Below are 21,990 nucleotides of genomic sequence, written 5' to 3'. Positions count from 1 at the left end.
AAAATTTTACTTTCTCGCTAGAACTCTCGCTGATTACTGTGGTCAGATCACAGTTTCTGAAAGCAACTCCAGGTCCGGAATGCCAAGCAGAGAAGAGTCTATAATTCGTAGCTCTAGATATCTATTTTTTTTGCAAACTAAGCAGACCTCAGTTAATACTTTACGCAAATATTAGGTACTTAAAATAGAAATTGTTTTAATTTTTTTTAAGTAGTTCGATCGAAGCAAATATTTACATGTGGACATACTTATGTGCATTTGAATACTAATGAGAAAAAAACAACAACAATGCAAAAAAGCAAATGAAATCAATAATGAAAAGGGGTGGCGAGTGTTTCTAAAACCAGTTTGCTGTTTGAGTTACGCCATGTGTGCACAAAGCGTTTTTTGATGAGCTTAATAATAATAGCAATAGATTGGCGCTAACACAATAGGGGTATTCTCCAAATCTTGCAAAGCCATTGCATGTAGCACGGATTGCATGGATTGCATAACTTGCAAACACACAACAACAAAATACATGGGAAACGACATTTCCTATCGCTGCAAAATATGCAACGTCGAAACCCATGTATATATTTTGCAAAATAGCATAGCAAGATAATAGCGACCCTGTGCTAGTTGTTTTGTTGTTGGAATTGCTACATATTTCTCTCATTCCTCTCATCTCGCTCACTTAATTTTTTTTTGCTGTCTCTTGTTATTGTATTTGATACATAATTTCGCTGCTTGCTCCCCATGCATGCTACCACTTTGCAATGGGGTGTTCTCGTACTCTTCGAAATTTGGAATAGTATTTTTGCATTTCGTGCAATCCGTGCACCGTGCAAGACTTCGAGAATACCCCTAATATGTTTTTATCAACACATGATCTGGTTATAGTTACATTATTTGTTTATAGTTACCAAATCATGTGTTGAGAGGAATATATTTGGCTGACTTTTTTCTGAGTGTACAGTTTTACGTCGACTCCGAACGGCGATTGTATTTTTATGAGAAACTGTTTTTCATGGCAGAATGCACTCGGAGGTTTGTCATTGCCTGCCAGGGGTGACCATTATAAGATAAGGTAGATCTATACGAAAAATTCCTGTCTACTTACAATATTGCCAGGTTAAATGCGAACCAGCAGTGAAGAAATCAGATTCGTGCATGCCAATGTTATGGAAACTCTTCCGAGTAATTTGCGGAAATTAGACTATGTATACTATGCTTCTACTATGTCTAGACAGCGAATTCTGTCTCTGATTTCTCATAAGCATCCCAGAGAGGAACTAATAAAAAGGTATGTGCCACCGGCTAGACTCAGGGTTGGCGGCTATCTAAACAGCTGGTTCTTAGCTAAACGACAGGGTAGCTAGCGAGATTCACTTCAATGAACTCTCACTAAACCTCAGTTTTCGCTCAACTAAGCACTGGCGCTTTTTTCCGTAATATAGGATAATGATTGGGCCTGGTTCGTAGCTTCCGCCCATTCTGACAGCGTGTGCGGCCAATGAGTCCAGAGAGGTTCTCAACCAACTGTCACTGAAAGCCTCATTAACCGTTGTATGTTTTCGAACGCAGGGATGTCCGTGATACCTGCATGACTAACGGGCTTGCAATAAAGGGGACAAAAATAGCCGTGGTGAATTCTACAAAACAAAAATTGAGAATTTGAATCATCGAGGATGTACATATATACATATCAGGTGGGCGGAGGAAACTACCTTTCACACTACAAGGCACATCTGGTCAAAAGTCTCTGAAAAGCGATCTAAAGCTCTGCCTCGACCACTTCTTTCTAAGATCAGCATTTATCATTGCCCCGACCTGACTAAGACGCTTAACCAATTCCTTAACGAATACTTCACTGGATTTTTTGGGCGACTTAAATTCAACGAAATTTATCGATATTCGGTGACCAAATTGCTGAAGAAAGTAAGGAAATTAATAACCCTCTCGTCAGTGGTATCCCAGCGGTAGCAGCTAATCTAACCTAAACTTAGTTTAGACGAATATTTTTTACGTTTAGAGAAAAAAATATTTAACTACAGAATCAAACAATTTTTTACTTGTGTGTAAACGTAGTGTTAACTTGAACTATAACTTAAACTATGCAAACAGATCATTAGGTTTTATTGCTAGGGTATTTCTATCTGGCAAGGCCCTAACTAATGTCAATAAGAAATAAAATAATAATAAATACTCTCTTCCGGTTGGGCACTTATACGGCGACGACGTGTTTTATTTGCTAAAAAAAAAAACGATATCAAAGAATATCACAAAACTTAAAATAAGAGTATTTATATCTGGAACGTTAAATAACTTTTTTTCGAAACCTAAAAATCATGGACGTTTTCTGAAAATCTACCGACCAACGAAACCCGATTATCAATTTTTTTGGCTGATTTTCAGTCATGATATGGTGATTCAAGTGACAGAAATTATTTGTGATATGTTAACGATTCTTTATATATTTTTCTGACAGTTGGAACTACAGGCTTTGGTCATGATATGGTGATTCAAGTGACAGAAATTATTTGTGATATGTTAACGATTCTTTATATATTTTTCTGACAGTTGGAACTACAGGCTTTGGCATGCACTTCGTCATGGAGCGATATTCCGTTGAACAGCGCGTAAAAGTGATCCAAACGTTTTATGAACATGGTCGTTCTTTAAGAAGTGAATTTCGCGCATTAATACGTTTAACAAGCAAACGTTATGTTAAATAAAGGATACGTTAGCAAGCAAAACTGCCGCATTCGGGGTACTAAAATCAACATACGGGTATCATTTAAGAAAATACTGTGTTTGGTGTGGTTTTTGGACTGGCGGAGTCATTGGACCGTACTTCTTTGAAAATGATGTCGCTTAAGCTGTAGCGGTGAACGGTGAACGTTATCGTGACAAGAACTAACTTTTTATGGACTGAATTAGATGACGTGGGCTTGGGATGAAATAAAGAAAAATACCTAATTTCAAAGAATTTTTTTGGGTGTTTTTTATTTATTAAAGAAAGTCTACGGTCGTACACGTAAGTGAGTTTTTTGTCCACTGGGTCCGTTTTCATGTCCTTACTAATATTTATAAATACATACTAAGGTGGTTAGAGGAATAGTTAGCGATTTTGTGGTCACTCTCCTCATTGCTGTATTTATGGGGTATCTAAGTAATTTTCGAAATATGTAGATGACTCAACGAAGCAGACACAGCCAGGATTTTTTTATGCCAACCGAGGAGCTATTGCTCACATGTAATGTTATATTATTTGGAGAAAATTTTGAGATACCACAAGCACATAGATTTTCATAATCACTCATATTCTTTCCATTTTACCTTTCCACGTTTCCTTATCAAAGGACATGTATGTATGTATGTTCGTCACGTCACTGCCACACATTTTCACTATATACATGTATGTACATACATATGTATGTATGTATTTCGTTTGACACTCAGGACACCACTTACCTGCGCCAACTCCTTTTCAATTTGGCCAGCACGTATGACCAGCGGTCCGCGCACAGCATACTCCAATTCAATGAATTGAGGATTGATGTTGTCCAGCGACAGACATTTTTCCGCTGTAGCGGCGTTTTGCGACGATGTCGTTGACATTTCACGTTTGCCGTTGATCAAGGACACTGCTGTAAGTCTACAACTCCGGCTAGTATTCGCCTGGGAAATGTTCACTAATGACGCACTAAATCAATTTGAAATAAGAAAGGCAAAATTTCGTAAGCTCTTTTCACAACTTCTAAAATACTTCACAAGCTTTTGTTGCATGCGATTTGCTTCGTTCACTTCCACTTTGTTTTTTGTCAAATATATGTACTTATACATATGCAAAGTTGGTCTAAGGTAGCGACAAGATCAAACACCAGCGACCGACTACAACGACACAACTCTTCCAAAGCGTTTCGAACGACTGTGCATTCTATGTGCACTAATAGCCAGCGGTAGACGGCTGATGATATGGCAAGCCGGACGTTGTGTAACTAGTATTTTCGAGTGGTGAATGAGAAAGAAAGTGGGCAGCAAACGAGAAATAGCAGCAACAAAAGCAGTGATATTAAACGTAAGTATGTATGTATGTATGCTTGTATGTACGTTGTAGGTACGATTTAATTAAATATTTAATGAAAACACACTGAAAGAACTGATACGAAAGCTATGCATTGTCAAACTCAAATGTCAAAATTTACAAAGAATGATTTCTAATTGGGGTGGCTTACTTCCAATGGCGATACACGGCAGTACTGATGCGATTCATGTTTGCTGCTTTTTGCTTTTGTGTTTGTCCTCTTCCTGTTTGTTTTGGTTTTTATAAAGTTGTTGTTATGGGAATTGAAATTGGTAAATTTTGCTATTGTGTATTTAGTGGAGGTTGGCGCTGGTGCTGTTGTTACGTTTAGTGGGGCTGGAAGTTGTTGTTAGTATAATTGGCTAGAAAACAAACAGAGAAAAGATGAAAAGAACAAAAAGAAGTTATAATGAGAGAGTCAAGAGATATGTATGTAAGAATAAAAGAGCTTAAGTTGAGCAGAATAAATGCATTTTTCATTGTGTTTGTATACTTTTCGCCGTTTTGGTTGTACACATTTTCTATTTAATGCAAATATGTACATACATACTTAATGACAACAATGGCTACGAAGATGGCGCGTTAAGGAAATGCCAAATACTCTACACACTACAATATTTATGACATTTGTTTGTCGCGAAAGCTTTTAGTCGTGACACGCACCATGTTCTGCTATCGGAAATCGTCATTATTTGCATAATACGGATGGAGAGAGAAAAATAGCCGTTTGACTCTTAACAACTGAGAAAATAACAATAAAAGTTACCTACCCAGCAAACCTTTTTGTTTAGTATAAACTTGGGACCCATTTTATATTTTATGTACTAGGTTTATCAAATTTCCAACGTATATTCACAACAGCATCTCGACAAGTTGTTTATAGTGTTCTTAAATTTTTTTACTCGAAGATTTTCGTAGTCATCAAATTGAAAATGCCTCAAAGAAATTTCTTCTTCACTTATTCGATTTTTCACATTTTCTGCAAAAATTAAAACATTTGGTTCACCGCTGCTGCTATATCAACACCTTCGCAAATAAAATGCTTATGTACATATAACTTCTGCCAGAAAGTTGTTAATAATTTCGCAAATATTGGTATAAGCCAGTTTGACGTCAAACCTATAAAAGTCAAAGTTTTCGCGAGAGTAAAACGGCAAATGAGCGTGTGTAAGGAAAAATAAAAAATTACTTATTACTGGTTGACGTTTTTAAGTAAATTTGAAGCTTATTTTTATTTCATTATTTTCTTTAGTTAAAATTGTGTTGTTGGAGGGACTTTCCGGCATAAGCGTAAACGTAGAAAACGAGTTGAAGTTTAAAGGTTTGTTTCTCATGAGAGCAACGTCAAAAGCAATTTCATGAAATCAAAATAACTACCAAAAAATGCGAATTTTAAAAATTTTTCGATTAAACGCATAGTTTCTCTCACTAAAAAAATACAAACTTTCGAAAAATAAAAAAATCTCAACAACTTCTGCATAAAATTTAGAGTAAAAAGTCTACTTAGCATTTCTCAACTGGACGCATCGCTTTCGAAAAAAAAATTCCAAAAATAATGCCTCATTTATATACAAATTATTTAAGATTTGTAAATTATAGTTTTAAAGTATTTAAATACACTCTGTTTCGTTTATTTTTGTGAAAAGAATACCGCTCAAAGTCGGTGTTATCGTCTTTTTACCAAATTTGCTTTAATTAAATTAATCTGAGAGAAACCCTTCTCGACATTTGCTGTTGAAACCATATAGAAAATCTTAAAGGCTACCAAAAGTATTCATGCTGAAGATTTTTAACAAGGAATTTTGGTTTCATTTAAATAACTTCAGTTTAAGACTTTGTCAAATTTTTTTGAAAATAAGTCTTCGGTTTGAAGATAAATCTTCACTTTTGGCTACATGTTAAAATAAGGAGTTTAACGATATTTGTGATATTAATGCGTTTTAATCTATCTAAAAAATCCTCATAAGTCTTATAAGGAATGGCCTAAGAATGTATGTATTTGTTTTCTACATAAATAATTTTATCGAGCATACTTTATATGGAAGAAAATGCACAACACCGTCAGCTAAAAAAATTACTAAAAATCAATGCGATTTTCTTGAGAGTCTTGAAACTTTCACTTAATTCTACTAAAATTTAATCAGCTAATGGTCTGCACACATAAAATTTTTATAAACATTCTGTGTAAAAATTTTGAGGTTTTTGGGTGTAATTGTTAAAGTTTGTTGAATTTTAATATTTTTTGCACAAAGTTTGAAATGTGGATTTATACGATGCTGGTTATATAACGTGCTAGCCTTTTATAAAAAAAATAATTAAAATTAAATAAACAAAATAAAAATAGCCCAGAACTGGTCAGAATGTCACTTAACTTAATCAGCTGGCCACAAATGTATATTTCTTATATAGCCCCAAATATCAAATTTAAAACGAGGCTAGAACAATTTTTGTAATTATAATAGTTTTAAGATATTAAAAAAATAAACTTGCAAAACCGAGTAAACTTTGAACTTTAGAATTGTTTTTTAAATTTTTTTCCTTTAGCAGAACTTTGTTATAAGGTAAGAGAAAAGTTTTTACAAAATTGCATCCAAATCAAAAATGGTCGACTTGACATGGATTTACCCATATGTACGCTTGTGGGCACATTTCACGGCTCAAAGGGTGATGAAATATCCTATTTACGAATCATTGTGACGATCAAAATAATAGAGTGATCTACATAATAATCTTATCTTAACGATGGCCCGTTTCATTTGACCTCTGAACATTGTGGGACCGAAGGTGTTTCTCGACAGACATACATACATATAGCAGTTACTTATTTATTACTGTAGGTAAAAGATTATTTATTTACGTAAAATAGTTTGAATGTTTTTGCATAATTTTAACTTTCTTATCATAAAAATAAATAAAATTAGGTATATATGTCAATTATGAAAGTTTCAGGAACAATTTATATTCCTTGGCTATGTTTATTTCTTTTCTATGACCCACACTGATACCCACCCATAAAAGCGCAACACTCAATATCGATCGATACATATTAGCACATTTTCCTCTTAAGTTTTGAGTGCTCTTGAATTTTTGTTTGGACTAAAAAACTACTCAGTCAATTGGATTTGTGTTGATAACAAGGAAAACCATATGTATGTATGTATACATACATGTAGTATGTTTATAAATGAATTCACATTAGGGTGGCCCAAAAACGCATGGGAAAAAGTAAAGTCGGACATTTTATGCTCTCACCTCCTAGGATTGTTTTATACCGAAAAATACCCTTATTTTGTTTATTTTGAAATCAAATCAAAGTTTTCCATGTATTTTATATGGGAAAAACAACTTTTCATAGAAATGGTATAGAATAGTTAAAAATCAATATTTTTCTATCAGAAAACTCTGTTTATCTGCAGGAGATTCCCAATAATAATACCCAATTGTTTATTTAACCATTTTATCATCGCAATTATAATTTATAGGTCCGCCAAAACCCACAAAAACCCCGAAAAATGCAATGGGGCGACCAATAAAAAATCGTTAGTATTAAAATATGGTTAAATAAACAATTGGGTATTATTACTGAAAGTCTCCTGAAGAGAACCAGAGTTTTCCGATCGAAAAATATTGATTTTCAAGAATTCTATACCATTTCAACGAAAAATTTTATTTTTCCCACATAAAAATACATGGAAAACTCTAAATATTTTTTGATTTCAAAACAAAAAATAGGGGTATATTCTATTTTCTATATAGAACAATCCTAGGGGGTGAGAGCATTACAATTCCGACTTTACTGTTTTTGGACCACGCTCATGCACATATATGTAAATATGTGTGAATTTATTAGCTTGCAATTATGTTGTTGTTTTTTAGTAAATCACAGTACTGTACATATAAAATTTACTACCATATAAAAAATATTAGAAATATGACATGATCTCAAGAAGCGAATTTGAACAAAGTTTCGCGACATGGACTCATTTTATGCTACGGTTTTAGTGTTCCGTGCATTCATAAGAGGGTGTTTGGTACCATAATTTGATTTACTGTTTCCAGTTATCATAGGTCCGACAAGTTGATTCCACGAAATTCACAATTGTACTAATATTTTGTAATCAGACGGAAATGCTTTTTAAAAACAATACCTATTATAAATTACACTGTGCGACAGTCGAAACCAGCCCGGACTTTGTTAACATTTTCTGAAAGCATACCCATCCAATAGAAAAACACTCGATGGATTTGCAAAAGTTAGCTCGTATTTTCTATTTTATGGCCTACTAAAGTTTTCATATCCCTTAATAAGTAGTTTTCAAAGAAGTGGAAAAAATGGTTCAAATTAATGTCTGCGTGAAATTAAAGGTTAAGACATACATAGTAAAATTTCATGGGAAATATATTCGTAGAACATTTTAACCCATTAGCTTTCGCCTTAAAGGGTCGTTTTGACCCTCACTTCAAGAAACCCCCGCAAAAAACACATTTGGAATTTCGTTAGAGAAATATTTATTATTCTACTGACAATTTTAGTAGGGGTTTTCGCAGGAAAAGCTTCATGCCGCCAACGTAAAAGTCTCGAAAAAAAATTAAAATAAAAAATCTTTGCCAAGAAGAATAACAGCCAAAGTTAAAATTGGAAAATTTTTTGAAAATTTCGCTCAGCCCAAATATATCCATACCTACTGCTTTACATATAAATTCCAAAGTATAGACATATGGGTCTTTCCAGCGGAAAATACGACATAGATTTGCAAAAAATGGAACCGCTAGATAGTGCTGAAATCAAAATAAAATATAAATTAGACATAAAAATTCATGTTTTATTTGTGCTAGAAATTAGTTTAAAAACAGTATTAACAAAAAAAGTCAATGGAAGTTCAACTAACGTAACGTCATGTCGGATTCTTCGGCTGATAAAAAAGTCAGAACAGATTTTTAAATTTTGAAACGTGAAAAATGTAGATATCTTAAATATTTCAAATATTACTACAAAGAATTTTATACAAATAGGCTTGCCCAGTCCCCAATTCGTTAGCCTATTTATGAGTAGGCACTCTAAAAAAGTGCTTTTAAAAATTCGATTAATCGATTATTTCTTAATAATTGCAATTAATTTTTTTTCGGGCTTGTGATTAATCATATGATTAATTAATCGATTATTTTATATTTTTTGCCATCCCTAGGTATACATAATGTGAATGTAGATGGCAATTCATTAATTTGTATATTATGTATATGTAAGTTTGTTTTACACATAAATTTATATACATACATTAGTATGTATGGAGTAATTACAAATTTAATAATCTGACACACAATTGGAAGAAGAGATAAGAATTTTATTAAATACTCTGAACTTGTACTTTGAACTTTCACTAATCACTGATGTAAGCAAATACAAATAAAAAATAGAGCCAATCTAGCATCCGCCTCTCGCAAGTCGTTTCAGTAGCTTAAGATCGAGATAACTTTAGAGCCTGTGAAGGACAGCGTTAGTATAGGCCGTTGTCACAATCATTAGGTAACGCTGGAGAGGCTGGTAGACCTGCACATAAAGAATGGGATTTCTCGTGACTGCACTGAGATTAAAAACGCGTTGTAATATTAAGAAAGAATTCACTCAGGGAAAGAACGCATAATAAAAATAAATATTTTTTTATTTGAATCAATTTTTTTTAATATTACGAAACGTTTTTTCTCTCAGTGTAGTACTTTGAACCGTCATTCCAGTTTTACAATTGTACAAAAAATTGAAATGGCTTCAAAAAGTTCCGTTAGAAACATAATTAGCCCAGTTGCAGTAATTTATTTCATTGGATCATGCAGAAATTAACGGTACTCCCAAATTTCTATACCAGAATTGAAATCGGTTCTGTTTTTTGCTTAAAAATTACTTGTTTTTTTTTTTAATTAACAAAAACATTTTATAATGGAAAACGTTATGAATATTGTAAGAAAATCTCTGTACATAAACTTTTTCCAGGGGGTATACATAAATAAATATGTAACTAATACAGATAACAATCATCGCTGATAACCCCACCGAAACTCAATGTATCTAAGATAAGGGAACTCCGAACTCTTCATTAAAAGAGATGGCCATACATACATACATTTTACTCTCATGCATTTAAAATTATGACTTTCTTGTTTTTGTTTTAATTTTGCATTTTTACCATTTCGTTGCCGAGGCTAATTGTAATTTATATGTATCAATATGGTATGAGTATCTATAAGAATGTTTGCGATATTTGCTATAAAATTTTTTATTTAATTTTTATTTTGAGAATTCACCGCGACATTGCAGAGAAAAAAATTGTTTATATTCAGAGTAGTCTTTTTAAATTTCTTTTTATGCCTGCTTTTGGTTTGGCGTTGGGTTTGTTTCTATGGGTAATAAAAATTTATATTTTTGCGTTAAAAATATAAATATCTGCACAAATCTACATATTCATATATGTACATATGTTTTGCAAAACAAAAAAACAGCACCTCACACATGAATATTTACATACATATGTTAAAAAATTAGAATTTCGTTACCTAGCATGTATACCTACATACATACATATGTACATATCGCTAGCTTAGAGTGAAAAGTTGCTAAGTTCCAACTGAAAAATTTTGCAGGAGAGGAAAAAACTATGAGTAACTTTGAATATAAAGTTTTGCCTATTTAAATCAAAGCAAAACACTATACGAGTCAGAGAGATTCGATCTTTATTAAAAGATTTCGTTCTATTTTGGCCTTATCGAATTTTTCGGAGCTGCTTTTGGGCTCAGCAAATTTTCATTTCATTGAATATAAACGAAACAAATATAAAACAAGCATCCTTATACTTTTCGACATGATGTATTTTTAAATTCTCTAGCCTCCCGCATTAAATTATGAACTTTCATAAAAAGTGGACTTAGCAACTTTTCACTCTAAGCTAGCGATATGTCAATTTAAAGCTATCCCAGCCAACGAAAAATCCGAAAAATCCTATACTTGTCCGTTTACCGATTCCATTTTCGGATACTTTGACGATGCCTTTTGATGAAATCTGTAACAGAAAAGAAAAATCGAAAGAATATCCGAAAATCGAATCTTAAAAACGTTTTCTTATAAAAAAAAACTGTCCAAAACAGAACCGGTCAAAAACTGGTTGCAAAGTAATGCACTGAGCGATAATTGCCATCGCCAATGACATCGCCGTGTAAAACTGGACAGTTGAAAGCATTGCTTGGGTATTGAGCTGAAACTAGTACCGTCGGCAAAAGGTCTGGTTCTACGCTAGTTTTGAGCTAGTCAGATTTTCTGCAGGGATATTAACAACTATCTCCACACATTCATATGTGTGCATATTTTTGGTAATGACATACAAATAAATTGAATTATTTCACATAAGTTGTAAATTATTTATGTAAACGTTTGCTTATGAAAATAATGCCAAACCTTTTTACACTTCGAATGACAATCAAATTCGCACCCAATTTTTTAGGCATTTCCAGCCATATAAAAACATTTTATTTGTTATAATATAGGTATATCCAAGAGATAAGCTATCAACAGAAATCTTTTTTTTTATAGAGGTTAGTCATTATGGAAAATGTGATTGAAGAATGGGTTAAAATCGGTACTTCGTGTATTGAATACCGAAAATTTGATCGAAAATCTTAGTCATGGCAAAGTCTACCCTTATTTATATCCCACTTGCGATTTTTATTTTTCTATTAATTGGAATTTTACACCAATGTAAGTCAAATAAATTTCTAACGGACACAGTTTCATTCACATTTTAATATTTCGTTTGACTTAGATCGTACTATTTATTGAACCTAATAATGGCGATTTTAACACCTTTGTACTTAGGACAGTATCATTTTGTCTTGGCACAGCGCCAATGTGTTGTTAATTTTTTACAACCGGAAATAAAAAATAACAATAGAACAGTGCAAACAACATACAAATGTTAACTTAACTATTTTGTTTCATCTTTGTTTATAAGCTTTTATTGCAGTGAAAAGATATATTTGGCAAACAGTCGACAACAAAATTATGTACCTAATTGATTCCAGTTGTGTTAAAGTGGATGCGTTAGGTATGTATGCAAATACGAACTGTAAAAGGCGTTCACATCTAAAAGATTTACTTGGAGACAAATGTATAATTACAAAAAAATCTCACAGGTTTTGGTCATGCGCGGGGGGTTTGGAATCGCTAGCCAGGAAAAACTAATTTAAATGATGCACGGACCAGGAATCGAACCCAGGTCCTGCGGAGTGGTATTACGCACATCTAATCACCCAGCCGCAGCGGCCGCTCGACTTCGCCGGGCTCAAAACACGGTGGACTGAAGTTCCGGGTTTAAGCATGAACATTTTTACAAGGCTACCCAGATCGGGGAAAAAGTCCTTTCCAATACTGATGAAGTTGATGGTAAATAGATGGTTAGTGCCAATCCTTTTGACGCGGGCCTTTTCTAGGATTTGCCGTATTCTGAATTCTTGGTCTATGATGAATTTACCATTTCTAAAGCTACACTGATAATACGCTCGATAAATCCTTATACGCCATATTAAGAATTTGGAACCTAAGGTAGCTGAGTATTGGGCACAGCACACTTAAATTCCAGTCGAAGGGCATGTGTTCGTCTAACCATACTAGGCCTTTTGATGCACACCTATACCTTACCAACTCCTCACCACCGCACTTGAATAGGTCAGCTGGCAGACCGTCAGCTGCAGCAGCTTTTGCTCGTACAGGCCAGTATGCAGCTCTCAAGAAAAGCAGAAACACCATATAAAATGACGTTCAAGAAATGGCTAAGAAGTTTTCTTGTCAAATTTACTTAAGGCAACACGCAGTTCTAAAGAAATTTGATATGGCTTTCTACTACGGGTTTCTAAAGTTCTTTGTGAAAAAGGGGCACAAGGCAACCCATGTTTGCAACAGAAATATATGCCGGTTCCCTTATTTATTGAGGAAAGAGTGAGGCAACAGGCTGTGAATTATCAGATGTCAAAATTCTTTGGACACACACACACGAAATAATGGCAATTTTTTCTTGGCCATAATCGGGGGGCGGAGAAATATTCCCTCCATAAAAGCGCAAACAGTCAACGACGTAGCGTAGACGTAGGTTGACGCAGACACGATCTATATTATGGGCTTCGCGTGTTGACGAAAATTCACCACCGCATGGCGGTTACGTTGCCGTAGCTTCTCTCTCTCTCTATCAACAGTAAACTTGATATGCTGCTACGTACGTCAACCTATGTTTACGCTACGTCGTTGACTAACTGAGCTTTAACAGCCTAAGCTAATATAGACGCACGCCGTTTGCATACGCAGGCCGTCGAATTTGTTTTTCTGCGTCACCCTGAATTGGCTTGCGTGCGTTTGCATCTGATTTCACTGAGTGAAACGTCAAATCAAAATCTCAAGCGCAACAAAAATTGGGCATTGAGTTGGCTTTTTAAGCCAGCCGTTCAATTTCGGTTGGTCCCATATTAGTTGTATGCAAGGTGTATTAAACAAGGTGTGATTGACAACTCAGGTAGGCTCTCTTTTAAGGTACTATTATGCCAAAAAATATAAACAATCGATTCAAAATTCATAAAATTTTTTTTCAATTTGACTTTATAGGATGGTTCTTCTGAGAGCAATGTCAAATTCAATCACACTTTGTTGAATACATTTCGGTTGTATGTGCATGAGACATTTTTTAAAGCAAAATGGACGGCGTGTGTGGCCTGTAACGTATGCAAGCTCTGAACATAGGTTGTCGTTTTTTTTTCTAACAGAAATTCGTCCTGGTCTTGAAAACCTTAAAAAGACAAATTTCTCCCGCTTCCCTATTAAGCTCCCTATTTCGATTCCACATAGCTATATTTCAAGAACATTTCGAGACTAGGTCTGCATTATTTTGGGACTAGTTTAGGGGCATTGCGGAATAAATCGGGATCATTTTTGGATTAATTCACGACTTTTCCGGAACTATTTACTTTAGGACCATGTTGGGATTAGTTCGTGATCGTTTCATGCTAGTTCGAAACTAGTCACGAAATGATCCTGAAATAGTCTTGGAATAATTCCTGAAGTGATTAGAAAACCAAAATGTACTTGTCTCGATAAAATGATATGAGATTAATGTTTCGTTTCTCACCTAAGCTATTTATGTATGTGACTGAATCGTCTAATGCTTTGCCAAGACGTACACAGATGTTTACACATCAAATTTCATGAGTACCTGGTTTCACCGCTTTTTTTAAATTTTTTTTCATATTTTATGCGGATAATTTTGCCGATCAATGCATTTTACGTATGTATGTATGTACATTTAGTGGTGGCCACATAACTAGGGACACGACTTCTTTTAAAGTTGAAACAATATTTTTTTTTCAATTTTATTTTTAAATAATTTATATTTCATACTACAACAAGAATCATAAAATTTATAAAAAATCGTAAGTTTCAAAAAATGGTCATTACAATTTCAAACTTTTTAATCAGAACTTATAGAAAAACACCAGGTATGCAGTTTTGTGGGGCCCAACTATTAAACTATTAAACTATTGTGCAAGTTTGAGGTAGCTCAAAAAACTTGTTGATTTTTGAAAATTTTTTTCTGACGATATAACGCACTTCTTTCCATACAAAGTATGTTCTAAAATTTTCTATATAACTAGTAGAAAATGAGCAACATCGTCAGCAAGAAAAATGTTTAAAAATCTTGCTGATTTTTCAAACTTGCACAATAGTTTAATTTAATTTACTGACCGATAAAACTACATACCTTAATTTCTTTTAGAAATTCACATTTAAAAGTTTGAAATTTTGATAAACATTTGTTGATATTTGACGAATCTTTTATAAATCCTCTACAAGGTTTCGAACTTTGAGTTGTGTATGTATGTACATGGGTTTCTTTGTAGTTGGAACAAAATTTTTGTCAAAAAGGAAATTAAAAATAAAGAAAACTAAATGGTCACACTTGTAAAATAGTCGTGTATTTAAATGTGTGGCCACCGCTGTAAATACATATACATATATATCACATAATTCTTCACTTCATACTCTCTGCACACAGAGAAACAGTCCAAAAAAAATATGTGAATGATTAAAGAAAATTTTTAAGGAGAATCACCGCGAAAACACGTCTTTGCCGGTTTTGCGACAGTTTGCCCATATGAAAAATGAACCATGTCTGCCAAATCAGTGACAATATAGTAGTACATATATAGTTATATACAAGATATAGTACGTAAAATGTTAGTACGTAAGCTTGTATGCATATGGCACTCCCCGTAGACATACACTCTGCCTGCAAAGTTTTGGCCTTCAAAAGCTGGCAAAGTAGCAAAAATTAGTGCTACATAGAAGTGGGTCAGATGGAGCTTAAATCGAAAGTTTTCATTTTAGTTTTCTTTTCGGCCATCAGCAAGCAATTACCTAAACAAAAAAATGCAAAAAAAATTTTGTAATTCTTGATTACTTGCTTTGTTTTCGCTTCATACTTTGTATTAATAACGTTTACATTTGTTGTTACTTGTTCTTTACTTCAATTTTTCTTTCCACCTCGTCTACCATTTAGCTATACCTTTTACTGCTTTCCTTTTACTTGGTTTTACTTTTGTTATTTATTGCACTTTTTATTGACTATTTGGCTTTCCAGATTTCATGTCAAGAAAATCATGGTTAAATTTTTTTGACACCATTCACTATTTTTCTAAATATAGATATGTGTTGATAAATAACTCGTTATGCAGTACGCTTCTATGGTTTGCACAAACAATTATTTTTGTATATGTATGTAAATATAAACTAATTAAAGAAGCGACGTTGTTCAACTACCCACCACGCACTACAATTGCTCCAGCCAAACTGGCGAGAATATGGGGCTATTCAAGCTTATTGCGGTATCAAAGCAGAGAACGTTTATAAATTATATTATTATTTATAAACGTTCTCTGGTGAGAGTAAGCACACAAATACGTAATGTACAAAAATTCTATATGGGGTCCCCAGAAAGCTTTTTTGCGTCCATTTTCAAGTTTAGGCGAATGAGCGATTGAAATGGACAATTGGAGAGTTTTGTGGGAACTCTACCAGAACAATTTTGGCATTGGGTATAAAGAACTGTCAACTGCAAGTGAATTTCTGAAGAAAATGTTTGTAAACAAAGCACATATGCATAGTAGGTATTTATATATACATACATATATATCAACATATGCAATCAACTGGACTTTGAAATGTTTTGGGTATTTGCAAAAAAAAATTTGAATTAGCGCAAAAATATTTATTTGCATAAAGCATAAAGGAAAAAGTGTAAAATTTTGAGATTTGGTGTGAGAATGAGATTTTTATACCCTGCTCACTTGAGTTTTTGTTTCTATATTAATGGCCTTATTCATTAAAATTAAGACAGATTTAAAGAGCTCCATAAAGTGACATTCTCATGAAAAGTTAAGATATATAAAGCAGTTAAAGCCTTCTTTATTTTTTTATGAACTTGGCTGCAAGGCTTTTTAGACTGTGAAGACGGCCATTGAAGGCACATATAGTCGTATATTTAAAATATTTTCATAATTTTGTGCACAGTAATACTGGCTTTACCTATTTCTGATATGTTTAAAGAAAATGTATAAATATTCTAGGGGTCTTCCCTTAAACTCGTAAAAGCCTCGAAAACCTTGTAAAGCTCGTAAATTTACGAGCCTCGTAAAAGAACTGTCAAAATTTGAATGGAGCTCTATTAACGAGCCCCTCGTAAAATTTGCGAGGCAAATTTTATGCGCAAACAACCTCGTAAACTTCATTGTTGCCGAGGGACCAAAATTGTTATACTAAATTGTATGATAAATTATTGAAAATAAATGAAAAAAAAATTATAAGCGCAAAAATGAATTAATTTCATCCGCTAACTGTATTGACTTAGATTTTCTGCTAATTTTCGGCATTTTTAATTGTATTTAAGCATAGAAACAAGATGGCGGGATGTTATGGAAAATACTACGAAACGAAAATTGCTTCACCAAATCCTGGTTGATCTGTCAAACCACTTTACCTATTTACACCTTTTCACAAAAGGGACGTTTCCATACAAGCCTCGTAAATTTGCGGGTTTTACACAGTTTAAGACTTCACGAGTTTAAGAAAATCCCCTAACTATTTCCCGCCAGTTACAACATACTCTGCCTTTGCAAGCAACTCCGCGCGAGCCACGCCATATTTTCCTTTTTTTCTTGATTTAAATCCATTGATTTAATTCCCTAAATGTTGCATACGGAAAATTGAGGTTCTACGACTCTACTAATTTTTCCCAAAAAATGTATGCGGATCAAATTTGCAAACATTTTAGTTGCCTATAATTTTACCAGATTTCAAAACTGTACCAAATCTGAATGTTATGTGAAATTTTAATTTCACCGTTGTGCAGGCATACAAAAGTAGAAAAAATGGTACATTTCGGCTAAAATGGCAACCGTGGTGACAACATCCGCTACCTAATTACAAGCAACTCAAACTGTGCTAGGGACCAATTGCCACAATGTACAGTGGCTTTCAAAATGTGCGGGAACAACGGGTTTCTTATTCAAACAATCTGATTATTCACTGATTGTACATTCATTTTAATTAAAATATTTAATTAAATAACATAATATAAATACATATTGTATTTATAAAGAAGCATGAAATTTCTTGAATATGAAAAGGAATTCTTGGTCGACAACCTGCCGAAGTATATTTAGCCATAAATTGTTATTGTTATTAATTTTAAAGCCCACCCACATTTATTTTATAGATAAGAAAATCACACATTTTTATGCTGGCGCTAGTGTCTTCATGTACGAAATTTTACTCCATGTTATACATATTTCTTTCATGCATAACTATGGTAGTTGAGAAGGTATATATGGATTTAAAGCGAGCAACGAGTTCGTGCAACCCAGCGAGTTGCAAGCGGTGAGTGTTGTGTCGGAAGATTTACTCTGAATTCTAATATTTAGTTTAACGCAAGCAAACTATTTCATAAAATACAGTTACTGGTTGGAATGAAGAACTACATATGTAGTGGCTGAGCTGGGAAATCAACTGCGCGGTTAAGTGCATTTAAATTTTTCTAAATTTTATTTTCTGTGCTTGGAACATTTTCAGATGTACGCCGAGAAAGCAGGTATGTATATTCGTGGAACACGAGCCGATTAAGTAAGAATGTTTCATCTAGATATATGCATACACTTCTGCATCCAAAAGAAAAGTAAAAAAATTTTCAAGTTAATTAAATAAATGGAGATTTATTTACCTACATTTATTATTACTTTTTTTTAATTTTTATTGAGCTTGAGGCCGTTTTTATTGAAATTTTTTTGGAAAAACACAAAAAAAAATGTTTCAAAATAAATCGTTACTAGGCCAGAAAATAACAAAAAAAAAATATTCAAAATTTTTTTTTAAGGAGCTAAGAGCAATTGAAGATTTTTAGCTCTTTGCTCCAGCTCCGCTCGAGCTAAAATCCTTTGCTCCTTAGCGCCTTACTCCTTTGCCCCGCTCCGCTCCTAAGCACTGGTTTTTATGCTTTTTCTTTTTTGGAAAAAAATGAGGCATTTGCGTTACCGAAATTTTGTTCTTTTCCTTTGAAATAAAACAACATATTTGTTTTATTATTTCAACAAATTATCCTTTTTTATTTAATATTCATTTCTCTTTACTAGTATTAAATTATGCTAACATTCTTAAATGAAAGGAAGCACAGATTTGTAATACAATTTCGACATTATTTCTCTTCCTTTATAGAAAAAAACACATACAAATTAGATATTATATTTTTATATATATTTTTTTTTATTGAATTAAACTAAAGAAAAGCTTTGCTTTAACAAGTAAACAGAACAATTAGTATTGCAAATGAGAAAATCAGTAAAGGTTTTTTTGTTTAACTAAATGAAATTTTGTATAAATATGTGTATTTACTTCTGCTTTTAGTTTTGTGTGTTTTTTGTTTACAAAAATTGATTGGTGGCTATCAAAAGACATGGTTATAAACAAGTGCTGGCTAAACTAATGGAAAATTTAATAATATTATACATTTATGACATTTTCAGTGTGTTTTTTTTTAACTTTTACAAAGAGTTTTAGCAGATTTTTGGGATATTGCAAGTGTCATTAAAAAAATATTTCAAAATTTATTAGATACTCGCACTTCTGTTCTGAAAAACTGTAAGGTATCCATCCATGTAAGCATTTGACAAAAAAGTTTTTATAGACATTAAGAACGTGGCGGGTGACTGAAAAATTGAGAGCTTTGGTCGAAAATTTAAAAGATAGGTGGATTTTGACAAGAAAAATTTCAGGGATAACATTTGTTTTTAAATTATTTGAAAATTCCGATGTTTAAATTCCTATACTTCGGGCATTTTCTGAACATTTGTAAGATACTTTTAGTAAAGAATACGTATTTCACTAAGTTTTTTGAATGCTGCAGTTGCTAAGAAAATTTAATGTTTGCATATTTTTTTCTGCAAATTTTGAATATATAACTTTTAACTTTGGAATGTTTTTGCCTAACTTTTCTTCTGAAAATTTTTAAAATAATTTGTGGGCAAATATGAATTTAGCTGACTTTTGGAATGCTGCGAGTATTTTAATAAATAAGTATTGAATTTTTTTTGTTGACGTTTTTTCTGAAAATTTTAAAAATAATTTATGGACCAAAAAATGCCTATTAGTGGACTTTAGGAATGTAACAGTTGTTTCTTAAATAATTTAAAAATTTTATTTGTATGCATGTTTATAAATTTCAAACTTCTTAGGTACTTACGCGCTTCGCAATACTGCAAATGCTCGTACAAAAATTATTACAAAAATATTTTCCTGATTTTTTTTTGTATAATTTATGACCCATAAATCTTTTTGGTAAACTTAAGGGATGTTGCAAGAATTTTTTCAGATATTATGAAAATTGTATTCATTTTTCGAAATTTCAGATTTATTTCTTCATACAAAAAAAAAAAAATAAAACTTGAATTGGAATATTGGAGTTTTTAAAACCGTTTAAAGCTGAAGAAAAGTGGTTATAAGAGAAGCTTGCAAACTGAAAATCGTTACATAAAAAAAAAACTACGCATCTGCACTTTTTATGTTTCATAAAATCTTATTTGAAAAAACCTTTGACACTAAATATTTGGACACGAGGCCTAAAAACAAATACATATGTATGTTATAATTATTATTGCATTACATACAAAATTACACAACTTATTTTTGTTTTTGCTTTTTCTTCTTAGTCTTTCTTAAGCTTGCTTCTCAACGTTTTCGTTATCGTATTTTCCATGCTAATTTTTCTTATTTCACTTGAATAATTGTAATAATAATAAAAAAAGTATATAACGTAAATACACACATATGCACGTTTGTATGTATGTATACATAAAAATATTTTTTATCAATAATAATAATAATAATAATAGTTAATTAATAAGTTTTATATATGTATGTGTATTTTTAAAATAAATCAATTATTAGCAACAACATATAAAATATGTATGTTCGGGAGCTGTTCTCGCCATTAAAGTGTGAGTTTTTCACCGCTTTGCCTCAACTTTAAAAACCCCATAAAGAGTTGGCATTAGGCTTGCTGACACGTTTTAACTTTAACGATTTTTCTAATCTAAAACATTTTTAAAATATATTTATATAAAAAATTGTTTTTGCTTTATTATTTTTTTTTAAATATAAATTGCTTTTGTTTTTGAGTTTTTTTCTGCTAGTTTTACACCATTTTTTGTGTTTCTTTTCTGCCATTTTTCTTGCCTAATATAGAAAAATATATATGGAAATATATTTTAAACACTCTCATTGCATTTTTTTAATAAAATTTTTCGTCATTTATTTCTTACATTTCTGCTATTATCATGCAACATTCTTCATCCCGTTATATTAGTTTATTTTATTCTTAATACAAATAAACATTCGTTTATTTTTTTTATTTTTTCAATAATATTGTCATTTAGCAATCAGAAAAATATATGCATGTATGTATGTATGTATGTATGTTTGTTTAAATATATTAATATTAGTATACGTTATCCTCAGAACTAAGCAAAATGTGATGTGTTGTTGTTGTTCTCACTTTTCAAAATAGTAGTCATAGCGTAAGTGGTTTTTTGGATTGTAAAATACAGTGCTTTGGAATGTTTGGTAGTGTTACATACAGTGGTGTAGGAGCGTGTAAATATGGGTAAAAAAAGAAAATAGACGCCATATACGTGGCCTAAACAAAGTTTAAGATTTTAACATACATACATATTTATACGCTTTAAAATATGTATTTATATGTATGTGTGTGGTATGTTTATATATATATATATGTATATAATTTAACTTAATATTTAATAATTGCATCAGTAGTTTTCGCTTGTCTCGCATTTCATCTTTTTCACACTTTTGTTTTGGGGGTTGCTTTTTTGTTTTTGTTAGCAGTCCAAAAAGCCGGACTATATGTATAGTCATGCGCACAAAAAGGATATGTTTGGCTAACGCGGTGTGCTGTTCTTTACACTTATTGTTGCCGTTTTTCTTATTTTGATGTTGTTGTTTTTACCCTTACAATATTCTACATTGTAAAATTATAAAAGCAGCATAATTTATAAAACGTTTATTTTGGTTGTTACTGTTCGGGTTGTTCTTGTTTTCAGTGTTATAAAATTTAGAAAAATTTCCTGTTTCTTAGTTAACAAATATGTATTTTGTATTCTTTTTATGTCTGTTTTTTTACCTAAATATTTTCTAATTTTAATATTTTTTTTTTACACAAAATTGATTTACAAGCATTTTTTCTCTATTTTTTATTTTTATTTTTTTCATTCGTATTTAAAGCGTTGTAAATATGTCTGTTTGTTGTTTTCTTTTCGTTTTTGTTTTTGTTTTC

At 32.3% G+C, this 21,990-nt stretch overlaps 1 protein-coding gene and 1 long non-coding RNA gene across 3 annotated transcripts in view; one reads left to right on the top strand and one right to left on the bottom strand.

Annotated features, from left to right (window-relative positions):
- The window catches only part of LOC118733232 (alanine aminotransferase 1), a 33,311-nt gene extending 17,355 nt beyond the window's left edge, over positions 1-15,956 (bottom strand). The window contains exons 1-3 of one of the 2 annotated variants that reach the window (XM_036462556.1): positions 15,916-15,956; positions 4,221-4,431; positions 3,457-3,688 (exon numbers count right to left, since the gene is read on the bottom strand). In XM_036462556.1, the coding sequence (XP_036318449.1) occupies positions 3,457-3,688; positions 4,221-4,258 (270 nt within the window). In that variant the 5' untranslated portion in view covers positions 4,259-4,431; positions 15,916-15,956. Of the gene's footprint in view, positions 1-3,456; positions 3,689-4,220; positions 4,432-15,657; positions 15,886-15,915 lie in introns of those variants that run through there. The other variant, XM_036462555.1, reaches the window with a different exon arrangement.
- On the top strand, positions 2,229-2,847 carry LOC118733233. The gene is made up of 2 exons (XR_004992224.1): positions 2,229-2,407; positions 2,563-2,847. It is a non-coding gene; the product is annotated as an uncharacterized LOC118733233 (long non-coding RNA).
- Positions 15,957-21,990: the final 6,034 nt, after the last annotated feature.

Source organism: Rhagoletis pomonella, unplaced genomic scaffold, assembly GCF_013731165.1.
Source record: "Rhagoletis pomonella isolate Grant_MI unplaced genomic scaffold, Rhpom_1.0 Rhpom_scaffold_00002, whole genome shotgun sequence".
Classification (NCBI taxonomy): Eukaryota; Metazoa; Arthropoda; class Insecta; order Diptera; family Tephritidae; genus Rhagoletis; species Rhagoletis pomonella.
Note: the sequence above shows the minus strand (reverse complement) of the source record. Positions and strands in the feature narration are given on the sequence as shown.